Raw genomic sequence first — 14,080 nt, forward strand, 5'->3', positions numbered from 1 at the left:
GATGTTCTTGACAGCAAGGCTGGTACACTGAATCTCCCAAAGGAAGTGGTAGATGTTTTACTGATTAAGTCATACAAAAATGAAACCTTGACAGCCCTAAGAACATAGTAAACAAATGGCAGAAGCGCAGGCAAATAGATTAAGTCTCTCCCATCTTTCAGGGTTATGCCTGCGTATGTTTCAAGGCTTCAAAGGTCTCTTTTCAGACTGCAAATTAAGCAAAGTCAAAGGACACAAGTGAGCAGGACTTACCTCTTGGCCATCCTTGTCTCTGGTGTCTTCTGCGTGGCCAGCTACTGTGGAGAGGAACTGCAGCAGCCGGTGAAGGGTATCGCAATTACAAGGAGGTAGAAGATAAATGAGAAGCTGTAAGGTGCTGAGCTGTTCATCTGGCTCTAATACTAAGAGGGGAAAAAATACGTTCTAAGAAAATCACTCCAACTAACCTAAAGGCAGAACAAATATACTGTTCCCAACCCAAAGAGAGGTATAGGAATAGCTTTGCTAAAGAATCATTTTCCTTACAGCACCAGAAGAAAAAGAGAAAACTCTGAGAAAACATCAAAACTGTAAGAACTACTGCTATGGGATTTATGGCTCAGATGGTCAACATTTTGTTCACAAATTCACAGGATTTTTCTTCTCCTGTAAGAGAGCAAAATCCATGCTTTAAACTCTATCACTGTTACTGGACTCAAATATTCTGCTTACCTTTCTACTTACTCCATTCATTTAGGTTTAGCTACTGGTATATACCTGTAGATGTCAAGCATTCCAGTCAGGTTTATGCTTCAGTCATTTTTAATCAGTTTTCTTACAGCTTTTCATCTTGCAGAAGTACCAGGAGATTGGAAAAGCAACCAGAGAAATAAAGGACGTTCTGCTACCACCACCACTTGAACCATCTACCATCTAAATGATAGCCAGTGACAAAGGTGGGACAGAGGCAGGATCTCAGACATGAGGGCTAAAGGGCATCTGAAGAACACATACCAGGCAGATGCTTAAGCTTGAAATGTCCAACTTTACTTTTTTCTAAATCCCTGAGAGTCTGCACTCGGGTCTTAGGCAACACAATTTGGAATACTTAATATGATGGTTTGAGGGCCATTAAATATGAAGAAACTTTAGTTTTTGAAACCAAGATGTAACTTTGGTCAGTGGACAGATCTAAAAATTTTAAGATACGAGGATTCAAATGGGAGTCTGTGAGCTGGCACTGCTGGATCAATGACAGGGTAAGGTTTTAACAGACAACATGAATTCCATCCTTACAAATGCAAACATATGTATAGTTTAGTGAAATACTTCTTGTTCTAGTTTTCTGGATTATACTTATACAGTATAAAAACCAAGAAGATACCTAAGCAAATTTATACTAAAGAAATACTATATTTTTTATATAAATACTATACACTATATAGTATATAGTATAAATATATGTTACATGATATATGAAATATGATATATGATTGATATATGATATGATACATACTATCATATATTAGAATACACTATATACTTTATAATGCATTATACAAATATTTGGAGCAAATCAAGGTTAGAGCATTAAAGGAAGAGAATCAAAGAATGCTATTAGTAGAGATCAAAGAATTCAAACAAATTAGCTTTTGAAAATTGATGAATCAAGAGCTCACAGAGAGTGTTGATGAAAGGTGTATAAAGTTCTCTGGTAAGAAGTGGGTCAGGCATGTCACGCAGAAATTCCTTTAACAAGGCAGCAACATCATGAATGCTGTGCTCTTCATCTAATACAACATCTACGCCTCGGTCAAACTCTTCACGTAACTGAAAAAAATTGTAAGGGAAAACCACAGTCACTTACTGTCCCAATCAATACATTCCAACACAGAAAATCTTTTAGGAAGAAGATTTACTCATTTTCACTTTCAAGATTGAGCATGACTAGTCTTTGGTAAGGTTAAAGATATAATTCATATCTAATTGCTGCTTATTCCGTAATACATAACTTAAGGTTTGTACCAGATTGTAATATAATACAACTTTTTTCCAGCTAATATATGACACTCTTGTATGAAAACATGCATCCAAGTATAATTTTTGCAGGAATGCAAGATTCATAGCAAAGGCAGAAACCAGAGAGAATAAGGAAAATTACAAGACAGGCTCTCATATCACCTTACTGCATTATCCCTGGAACCAGGATGACTAAAATTGCATTTCACAACATTTATGATTTTGTAGAAAAACATTATTAGTAAGATCCTGTTGATATCCATCAAATTCACATTTCTCTTGTCATTTAAGACTCTATGTAAAGATGGGTAGCAAGCAGACAGACTTCACAGCATTCTTTCACAACACACCCCATTCTGCCTTCCTAATTTAGTTATACTCATTAAGTAATCTTGGTTATGGAGTTCACAAACAGCAAGTTAACATCATTACAAAGTACTGCTATTTTTTCTTCCCTGCTTTGGTCCTCAGACAAATTCTGTATAACTCAAAGGCATCACACTTCCCAATGGCAGAAGAAAATCTTCTCCCAAATCAGAGATACCTTATGAAACAGTAAAAGCCTGTCCTTCTGGAGGGATTTTCCAGCACCATGAGCAGAATATTTTCCTCAGGCTGACAGCTTCACCTTTTACTCTTTTTGGATTTTGAAAACAGTCAGGAGGTTTTAAAACTATTTCCTAATAAAAATTTGTACCTTTGCTAACATTATGAGGTATCACAATGTCACACCTGTCTTCTCAGAGAGTGATTACAGCTAAATCATATAAACAAAGAAATTTGAGGTATCAGATTTCTTCACCAGGAATATTACAAACATACCAAAGAGAGGAAAGAAGCTAAATCACAAACGAACTATATGCCTGTGATAATTTGTGGCAAATCTTGATCACATGCAAGTCTATCTTGAGTGTGTTCAGTGTGAAAATCCTTTGTTCTCAGCTGAGATTTTGCTTTCATAATGTGTGTGACAGGTATTTGCTAAAAATCACAGCCTCCATTCTAATTTGTTAGGATTACTTTTAACATTATTATCAGTCATTACTAATAATGAATAATTGTGCTATGAAGACGAGAATATGTTCTTTATCTAATATTATTCTTTGATTTATGGTCAAAGATTTTCCAGTGCCAGCTTGCGGACTTCATTGCCAGCTTAATTCTGCTCTCCAGACTGGTTACAAATGCAGAACATCCCTGTGGAGCACCATAAATTACCTCAATCCAGAAGATTGTTTCTGCACTTAAGTGCCCAAAAGCAGCTGAGGAAACAGATTAGCACTGCATCAGGAATTCAGAATTCCCAAATAGCTGGCTGAATCACAAACTGCTGTTACAGTCTTGAATATGGCACTTGTGAGCTGATATTCAGTGAGACCTACAGAGATGTCTTAAGCAGCAAAACAGCACAGAAGCGTTGGTGAGATGTGTCCACATTTCAGGCCCAGGTATCATGGCTGTTAAAAATGTATATTGTACACTTCAACTCTAAGTCTTTCAGACTCCATTCACCTGGAATGCTTTCAGACTTTTGGAAGACTGGTGGTGAACTACAGCATCCACTGAATCTTATGATATGAGAGATGAGGACATCTGTGCTGGAACAGGGGATATGAGAGCAGAGCTCCAGCTGTTTCACTCTTCATCAGCAGCATTGAAGCTGCCACAATGTCACCAGGCTCAGTATCAAGGGCAGCCCACCTCAATCTTGGCAACAATGCTCTGTTTGAGCATCTGTTCCAGGCACAAGATGGTACCTGGCATCCTGATGCACCAGATCTACCACCTTGAGTCAACATGACCTTGGGAACCTCTGTCCTACACCCCACTGCACATGAAGGAGGACGTTTGCAAGAGATGCATGTTCTAAATGTTCTAGATTTTTTCTTCCTGCTCACCAATCAAATACCCCACTGGCAAATGCAACTACTTAGTTATGAAATTACTGCAAAAAATCTACAGTGGAAACAGGACATTTTCTAACTGGGGAAGGAAGGAAAACAAAATATGCTTATTTTCTACACAAGAAAAACTAATGAACAGCTGCAAAAGCACACCAAAATCTGAAGTGCTGGGTTTGGCTTTCCATGGTTGAGAAAATGAGTGGAATTTTAATTGAATCCAGACTTTCCCATGCGTTCATGTTGACAGCATTTATTACTGCAACTACAAGGGCCAAGCTGATGCTTCCTTGTTGTTTAAGGAAATATATAGGTTTACCTAGTTCAATAAATTAGTCCATGTAATAAAAAAAACATAGATACCCAAATATTTTGATTTCCTCACCTTTTGAAAACAGAGTATAAGAAAAAGTGGTGAAAGACATTGATGTTCAAAGTAAGGCTTGGTTTAAAAGTGAATGATAGAAGCTCTCTGCTTTTTCCTCAGATGTATGATGCAACTTCAATACTTTATCTAGTTCAGTGTTGATCTGAAAACTGCCTCTGCAGATTTTTTTTAGCTTAGTGTTACACCAGCTACTCAGGAATAGAAACTGCTGGAGAATGAGCTACAATTCAGTAGGCTATACAGTCCTACCAGCCAAAATCAATTCAGTTTAGCTATTCAAGGTACGTTTCCAGAATGATAAAACATTATACTGTGAAGTTTTTGCAACTTTTTGCAAAGAACTATAACTTCTGGGATCAGATACAGTGGAGCTTGCTTTTGCTTTTTTTCCTGTTTGTTGTTTTTGTTCTTAACTTCCTGGAAGTGGTATTTTCCTGTAACTTTTTATCCCCTCCTTAGGCATCATGGAAACACTAACCACTATTCTCTACTACTCTAATTCAACATTTATTCCCAGCTTCTGGGAATAACAGTGCTATATAAAGGTAGGTATACCTAGGAGCTAACACCCACATTTTACTTTATCTCTGGAACCTAATTATACACTTGGAAGGGTCTGCTCTGACCTTGAAGTCTAGCAGGGGTAAAAAGAAAGGTGATATTTAGGAGCAGCGATCTTAGAGTCAAAGAGATTGTTCTGTACTTGCACGTTTTCTCATACCATGAGTTTTCCAAAAAAGATTTACGGTTTGAGTTTACTTTGGGAGCTTCAGCTGTTTCTGAGATGAAACGAACAGCCAAGATTTTTTTTTCCCTGCAGTGTGACCTTTGGAAAATTTCTTCACTGAAGTTTATTTGGATCTCCAACCCTGTGCTACTTTTGCTGAGCAAAACATACAGAGACTGAAAACCTGCTGAGAACCTGACAAGGATTTCACCAGATGTAAAAGATACTGGAAATGACCTTTTATGAACAATCAAAAAACCAGTGAAGTCACTGACCCAGAAAGCCTAAATTTCAGCATACTACAAATGGGGAAGAAATCACAACAAAAGGAATCAGATTTGTTTGTATCATAGCTGATGAAAGAAAACCGTATCCATATCCACTCACCTGTCTTACTCTCTTTTTTGAGCTTCCAACTCTGAATATTCCTACTGTCTGGAGACCTGCAAGTGTAACACATCATAGTACTATTTTACTGTTTAATTTTCTCCTGAAAATTGTATTGAACCAAAGCATTCTGACCTACGTGTGTACTTAAAGAAAAAAAAGACAACATATTTCTCCACAAACTTGTACTTACCATGTTGATACAAGCATCAGTTGTGATTAAGAAGCCATCCACTGTGGTTTTTAAGGATCACACTTAACCTGCAAATTGGCATCTCTGTGACACTTCTTGTGATGTCACTTTGGTAGTGCCACCGCTATGAGGAACAAAGGTATGCACAGACTGAGGCACTGCTCAGGGGCTGCAGGTGTAAATTCCAGGACTGACATCAAAGGAAACAGGCAGTAAAACAACTAAATATGTGGGCATTGAGCTGTGTCTCAGTACAGGAGGAAGTTGGCATTTGCAGTAACTCACTGTCTATAAAGTGCCTGTCAAGACTAAGTTGAGAGTCTCCTTCAAAGGTGTATAAATAGGGCACTCAGGCAGACTTTGAGAGGGAAGAACTTCAACTGGGAGTTGTGTGCAGTCTATAAGGTAGGAACAGCTATTACATAGAGAGAAAGCTATAAAGAAGCATTGTTGTTGCACTTTTAGGTAAAGTACAGAAGTGTCATTTAGACTAAAAGTGATCAGGAAGTTGGTGTTACCCACTGTTGCATAAGATCACAGTTCAAACTTTCTTCTAGCCCTGTAGAAAGCCAGCAAAAACACAACAAATGATGATATGGTTCTCAAATGGACATATCTTGCAGACTAACAGGACCAGAAAAATTTGAGAGGTGACATGGTCTTTAGCAATAACAATGTGAGTGGATATTTTAGAGCTTTAAGGACCTGTGTACATAGTATAATTTTATATGGTTATACACTTTTGTAAAAGGGATGACATCATGTGTAAGCCTAGAAGTTTATGGTCTAACAAGGGCTACTCTGCAGCTCTAATCTCTACTGACATATAGGAGATATTGAATTACCTTGTGAAGCAAATGCCTTTTGACAGCCATTAGGCTGCACTTGATTGTTGGAGATACATCACTTTGAGCAGTATTTGGAGTTGCAGATCCTCATCAGAGAAATTCAGATAGGATTCTGCTTTTTAGTTTTCAGTCTAAACATCAACACCTCTTTTTAAATCTTCACTCTTTGGTTAACAGAAAATTATATCGATGAGCTGTCATTAGTAAACCCAAGGACATTGGCGGGGAGTCATCTGAGATGGAGATACACAGTGGGCAAAACCTGCAGGCTGGTTACCTGTTCCTACAAAGACAGTGTTTGTTCTACACTGCAGGTCTAAAGAAAACCAGGCCTTTATACCTCTGGGACATGATCCCAGGGAAAATGGGAAAGGTGAAAAAGGATAGGGGCTTTCACGTCTTAAAACATAATCATTTTTTGTCATATAATGCTAAAAATTATCCCTTAAAGCATTCATCAGAAACTGCTAGTGATTTGTTGCTGAAAAAAGACTTATGCATACAGGTAAGTATTTTCAGAATCAGCAGCTTGGTCCATTATATAAACTGGAATGATGTTGCTACAGCGTCCATCTTCTACCATCTTTCAATTTCTCTCAGTTCCAATGACTGTCTGGTGAACAGCAGATTAAATCAGATTATAGCATTGTGGCATGTTACCCTGGTTTTTTTGAGCCTTTTGATTTTCTTAAATGGAGTCAGATCTTTTTAGTTATTGTACAATATTAAGAGCAGTTTTCTACCTTTTCCCACAGATGTAACATAAACAAATCCTTTGTTTTTCATTCTCTGTCCTTCGTTTGCATATTTCTAACCTGAAAACAACTGTAACTGACAGCTGGTTTAGCCACTTGGCTGAGAGGTGAAAAACCCCAGAAGCCAATCTTCTGCTAGACCCACAAATGTATAAAAAGTAAGAAATAAAACAAAGAGGCTCTCTCTCCGCCTGGATTTCAGCTTTTGGGCTGGACAGAGAAACCTCTGCTCTGCAAAACCGCTTGTCTGCGTGTGGCTGCTTTGTGTGTCTCAGTGACAGTGGTATATTATAGTTTACTCTTAAACAATGCACAAAAAACCACCATAAATTTCCTTTAAAAGGAAACTTCAATGTAAAGCAAATATTTTTGTAAAGAATATCATATAGAAAAGAACTTTGTTATGACAGTATGTTTAGAGGATTTAAAAAAAATTCACAGATTATAAGGTGACATAAAATCACAGTATCCAAATGATACCCAGTTGGATGGCTTTTTGGCTGACTCAAACACTTTTATGTTCCCCAAACTCAGCTACCTTTGCTTAAAGGGATGAAAGTAATTAATCTCAAACTTAATCATCCCATGCTTACTTGTCAGCCATGGTATCTAATCTCTGTAAAAGACTAACAGTGACTATCTTTTGCAGTGTTCCTTGATACATTTGTAAGGAAGATAGTACTCAGTTATTTCAGATAGTATTCAGTTTTTTCAGAGTTGTGAAAGCTCAGCATTGTTTAAATTGCAGTCCCTCATCTAAAAAGCCTTTCCTTCAGAGTTAGTAAATGGTTTCTTGCTCATGAAATTAGCATCAAATACATCATTTGCTGTTACAATCACCATTATTTTATGGTTTGTTGATTATTTGGCCATGTGATAATTCCGTCTTGCTGTAGCCAAGTTATTCAATTGTCATTAAAAAACTTTACAAGGCTAAGATACATTGGCAGAGATGGTGAGCAGATACCTAGATTGACTATTGTTTCTGCATTATGTAAAGCTGTGGGAGGCTTGTGTCTGGGCAATCATGAACACCTAAGAGGAATACTGGCAGAAGTGTGTAATTTCCTCTGGAGAGAACAGGCCTGAGCCTGAGGCTGGTCAGGAGGAATCAAGCTAGAGACAAAGTGAGTATTCAGCCTTCAAGCCTTGCAGTGAACAGGCTTCTTGGAACTTAATATATATTTAGCATGGAATTCTTTCTTATTCTGAGTCCCCATCTTCAAATATTAGAAGTCTTGCACTACAGTATAAACAGATCATCCAGATCTCACACCTTAAGATCCTCTGGTTGTGAAGAATGACTCCAGACTGACTGGCACATTTCAGACTTTTTATTCTGAAGGTACACCTGTGGGGTGTGAAGAGCCGCTTCTGCAGAGCTGAGCACCCCAGTGCAAGCTGAGTGACCTCCAAGAAAAGCCTCTATCCCTGTGCTCTATGGGCCAGTTTACAAGCTTGTAGCATAGATCTTCAATTTGAGAAGTTATCATGTACGTAATTACTTGTGAGACAGTATTTTTAGCAAGAGGCAAAACAGGAGGGAAAATGTCTAGCTTTCAAAGATGTCTTTACAAATGGAAGCACATACTTCTCAAAATAGGAATTTATTTATATTATAGTAAAAATACATCTGCCACTCCTGGGAAAACAAAATATTCTTACCGTGCTTTTCCAAATGCTGGCAGCAGCTATCTACAAGCCGGGGAACCTGCCTGTAAATAGGGTTCAGGCTTAGTTTCTTATCTCTTGCCTTTTCTTTCTTGCTCTGGGCTTCTGCTGGCAAAGAGAGCTGGAGAGCCTCCAACAATCTTGAGTGATTGTCATCAAGATCTGTAATAGAGTCCACAGACATCGCACCCTGGAAAATAAACACACATGAATAATCAGTAGGGCTGGGGAAGACTCAGCAACACAGGATGTCCAGCAAAGACTTTTGCCTACCTGCATTTTAAACAAACGAATATGAAAATACAACTAGCTACAACATTTTTATAAATTAACAAAGTTATAATACCAGTGTATGGATAGGAAAAATTGTTATGGTACCAATGTTATTCTTAACATATTACAATGAATACAAATTAAAATACTGAAAATCCAAAATGCTTTCCACTCATTTGCTCTATCTTTTTACTGTTGTAAGCCTGCACATACTGCAGGGCAAGGATGAGTCGTGGTCTGTGGGTGCACCTCAACAGTGCCATATCCATGTGCATGGAAATACATAGACATTTTTAAATCTTATTGCCTACTTCTGTAGCTCGGACCATTGTATCAGTGAAACTTATGCAAAATTATTTACAACCATGCACCATATACAGTTAACAGTTAATACCATAAATGCATACAGCTGTGGAGTTTGAAATAATCCTACTCTATCACAGAATAAAGATATACAAGAGGGGTAATATTTTTTAAATAATTCTACTTCAAATATCTTAATAATTTAAAATTATTAGAATTCCAATGAAAGCTTTGAAAGGCAGGTTTGAATTGCAGCAAGGTGCAGAAGTTCAAGCAGTCTGTAAAGGATAAAGCAGCACAAGCAGCAGGAGGTTTATCGCATGTTTCAATTTTCACACTTGAAAAACAAGACTTTTTTTTCAAAGCCCAAGATTACTGCCACTTCAAAATTACCGTTTCTCTCAATTCCGGTTACATTTATGAGGCAAAACCATTCCAGGTTACATGTAGTCTTACAATGATATTAAAACACAAATTAAAAATTCAGGGTTTATTCCTATTAAAAATATCTGTTGTAAACTATTTTCTTCCTTTCCAAATCAAAGCATAAATTTTACTATAATTTAAAGTGTACTGTACAGGGATGCAGCATGCCATCCTAAGAAATAATAAAGAAAATGTAAAATCCTACTCAAAACTTTTCTGACAACTATAGTTTGTTAAAAGCACACTGTTCTGCTGATAGGTAATTTATAGACTGCTAGTTAGAACTCTACATCTATTAAATGGGAACTGTACAATTGCTTACAAGGAAATTTCAAGCTCTAGAAGTATTTTTTTCCATCAGCCTAATCAACTGAACTTTATGAAGATTTTCAACTCATAGGCAAAACTCACAAAAGTCCCCTGAGACTTCAAACTCATTGAAAAATTTCTAGTTCACAATACCTAAAAAAACCCCCAAACATTTAACTTATCAGGTATAGTTCTGTTTCTTGTAACTTATGGTAGATGTGTAAATGAAGTACAGCAAAGTTTTCAGATTTTTTTTTTACCCACATTACTATAAACAATTACTAGATCCTTTAGAATGCAACTTTTGACCTTTATTTCTGATGTCTCTCAAAAGTACATCTGCTTGATTCCTTTTACCATTTCCTGCCAAAAGGAAACAAAAACACAAACAAAAAACCCGTCCAAACCAAACAAGAACCTCTGGCTATGATCCATGTGTGTAAAATTCCAACTGAAGGATATTTTGATTTATTTCAGAGTTTGGCATTCCAAACATCAATTGAATCAATCGACACTGAAAATCCTAACCCCACCCACACCGCTGCAGCCCCTGTGTGATAGGTGCCTGCCTTTATACCCTGCCTTTACCGGTCCTTTCCTGTCTGCAAAGCATCCTCACCTCATGAATCATTATCAGAGTCACTTAAATTGGATTCAGATCCCTAAAATAGATGCAAATACAGTCAGTTCAACGCGGTCCTTGGGCATTTTATCAAAGTTGTGGATTAACCATCATACTGAGCTGGCTTTAGGAAGAGTGACCTTGAGTTCAGTGACTGAAGTCACTGCTTGGCAGTGCCAAGTCCAGGCCAGCTCTGATTTTACAAGTGCACAGGAAAACATTACCAACATACTGCAGGGATCCAGCTCAAACTCAGCCAGACCTCTTAGTCTGGGCTCAGACAGACCTACCTGACTGTGGAACAGTGGAGGAGGGGACTGTGCACACCACTGCTCCAGGTCCAGTAACACACACAGTGAGACACCTGAACTGCAGTGCCCAGCAACTAAAGAAAATCAACTTCCATCTGCCAGCATTACCTTTGCACATAATGGATACCAGTCCCTGCTCTCCCATGACGAGTTCAAAATCTAAATGCACCAGGGAAGCCTTAAGCTAAGCACACAGAAACACAAAGAAAAGTGGAATTTAAAGTCTCAACTTCCAACTGCTGGGCAAAAAAATCTTACACAGAAAATGCAGCAACAGTGATTTTTGTCAAGCTGTTGGAGGAAAGAGAACCACAATGCTCACACCATGAGCTCTGCAGCCAGCATTACCTTCTACCTCTTACTGAAAGTCTCAGCTGACTCTTTGAAGACTCACTGAAATACACAAAAGTGAATGACACAGTTGCAAAAAAGTGAATGGGATAAACAATCTCTCCAGTTTAAGAGGGCTGCACTCCAGGTGTCTGGGCAGCAATTTTGTGATAAATTGGTTGTATCAGTTGCATGCACTAACAAATAATTTTTTTTTTTTTTTTTTGTAAGCATTTTTCAGTTGAAAACAAATGGAGCAATGGTGCTCAAGAGATAAAAGATAAGCACAGACTTCTTACCATGCCCTAAATAGGCTCAGGGCAGAGGAGTAAGCACACTAAGAAACAGAATTATAAAGACAGACAAGATGTGGGATATGAGTTGATATTAATGTTACATAATTGTCAATTCACAAAATTTATTAATTAAGTTCATTTCCTAGAGAAAATGCCAGCTCCCTCATGTCATTCCACCCAGCTTAGCCTACTCTTACTTCTCTGTAGGTGAACCATGTCCTGCTGCATCCTCATGGCTACGGACTAAATGCTCTAATTCTGCACTCTGGAAGCTGCAATGTCAGTATTGAGTAAAAAAAAAAACAAAACCCAAAACCAAAAATGAAACAAACTATAACCAAGCAACTATCCAAACAAACAAACAACGAAAACCTTCCCTCAGCTTCTAGGAACTTGGTCCTGATGGATCTCTATGGATGTACCAAAGGATTCATGTTCTGCTTGCTCACTTGTCAAATGCATGTCAGAAATCTCATCACAATTCATGAAAAGAACAGCAGATGACTCACCTCTGGACACACGAGTTATCTTTCTCTCCTATGTAAAAAAGATTCTGAAGCCAATGAGCACATATAGTGAACTTTTATGTTTTTTCACTGACTGCCAAATTCTGAAAGAAGTTCATGGGTTCCCCTTTACACTTTGCCAAGTTAATGTGCACTTCTGTGTGAGGACAAATGACTGTTCATATGGTTTGCACAGATGTGCATTAATGCATATACAAGACTGCAAACATCATGATTTCAGTTTTGCAGACAGAATATAGACATTTCAAGCTTCAGCTGGCAGATAGACAAAGAGACCTGTGACTCGCCTTCTGCCTTCTCTTAATTTGCAATTAACTACAGTTCCACCCCTCTTAATCCCTGGTTTGAAGAGCCCAACAGAGAATTTCTATGAAGCAAGATTTATCCTAAGGATGAAAGAAGATAAGGTTCTTAAGAAAATACTTTCTTTTCCAGAGTCTGTTCTTATACCTCAGATTTCTTAAAAGGGGTTTATTCAAAGTATTTTATTATGCAATTTTTTTCTCTCTCCATTGCAAATGAAGCCAAAAAACAGCAAAGTCTAGAACCACTATTCCACAGTAAAAAAAAAGAAAAAAATTTACTAACAGTAGAACTGGAAAATTCAGAGCATAAAATTTACTTACAAGGAACATATTTATGCTAAAATATAACCAGTTTTACATGTAGATTAATATTCAACCCTAACCCAGCAGATGTCAAAGGCATCTTTATAGCCTGCATGCAGAAACATCCTTCAAAGACCCTGGTACAAATCTAGTCTGACAACTCCTTCCTTACCACGGAGGATATGATATGAGTTAGGATTGAGGACTTTTATTAATATAAGGATAGGGATTAATAGTCAGACTTATTATCAGGTTAAGGCTAGATTAAGATAAGTATACCTATAAATATCAAACACATAGGTTTAGACTTTCCCTGATGAAAAAATCTGAAGACAGATGGAATTTGTTAAATCTAAAAGACTTAGATAGAAGGAGGTAGATAAAGGGAGCAAACAGGAAGACTTCTAGATAATGTCTCTGCCTCTTTGCGATCTGTCACAGACTCGCAGAGTCTGTATGGTCTTTTCCCACCAGCATCAGCAAAAGAAGATTCCCACTACAGTTAAGAGTTTTCAGATGTTGATGAGGCTGACTTCCACCTGAAGAAAACCCACCATTTGAACAAAAAGTATTCCACAGTCCACACACACAACAGGTTTTTCCTGGTCCAGCTAGACCCTCTGGACCCACAATCACACACCCCATTGTGATGTGTCTACTTACACGCCTCCTTGCTCGTGGTGCTGGCTCAGGCGTGTTAGGAGAAGTGGATTCATTCGGTGTTTCTGAGGTTGAGCTGAGAGATGAGTTACTGCTTGAAAGTTCTTTGTTCTGTCTTTTAGTTCCAAATGGCAAGAGAAAAGCCACGAAATCTGAAACATCTTTTTGCTCTTCTCTCTGAGAGTCTTGCTTGAGCTTGTAGGCCCGGTCATTAGCAATCACTTGAGACAGAGGCATTCCAAAAGCCTGGGGAATAAATTCTGCAACAACAACAAACCCCTAACAGTTACCAAACATCTGATATTTATTTAGTACAAAAAGAATTAACTCTTATGTTGTTAAGAAAAATAATCTGAAATCCCTTTAAATACATTGCAGTTCTAACGAAGTACTGGACTCAGTAACAACAACAGTTCCAGGTAATTGTAGCCCATGGTATCTGAATAATATTTCTAGTCACATAATGCAAGATACACTGCACAGAATCTAGGAGAATCACTTGAGATCAGATCTAATTAAGATGCTAGCTTCCACCAAAAGTAACTGA

General features: G+C 37.8%; 1 protein-coding gene across 8 annotated transcripts in view; it reads right to left on the reverse strand.

Moving 5' to 3' along the window:
• The window catches only part of ARHGAP6 (Rho GTPase activating protein 6), a 316,604-nt gene that overhangs the window by 18,869 nt on the left and 283,655 nt on the right, over positions 1-14,080 (reverse strand). For all 8 annotated transcript variants that reach the window (XM_040056179.2, XM_040056180.2, XM_040056184.2 and 5 more), the window contains exons 4-8: positions 13,537-13,793; positions 8,863-9,058; positions 5,402-5,457; positions 1,659-1,809; positions 253-401 (exon numbers count right to left, since the gene is read on the reverse strand). In XM_040056179.2, coding sequence (XP_039912113.1) covers positions 253-401; positions 1,659-1,809; positions 5,402-5,457; positions 8,863-9,058; positions 13,537-13,793 — 809 coding nt within the window. The remainder of the gene's footprint in view (positions 1-252; positions 402-1,658; positions 1,810-5,401; positions 5,458-8,862; positions 9,059-13,536; positions 13,794-14,080) is intronic.

The sequence above is a fragment of the Hirundo rustica genome, chromosome 2 (assembly GCF_015227805.2).
Source record: "Hirundo rustica isolate bHirRus1 chromosome 2, bHirRus1.pri.v3, whole genome shotgun sequence".
Lineage (NCBI taxonomy): Eukaryota > Metazoa > Chordata > Aves > Passeriformes > Hirundinidae > Hirundo > Hirundo rustica.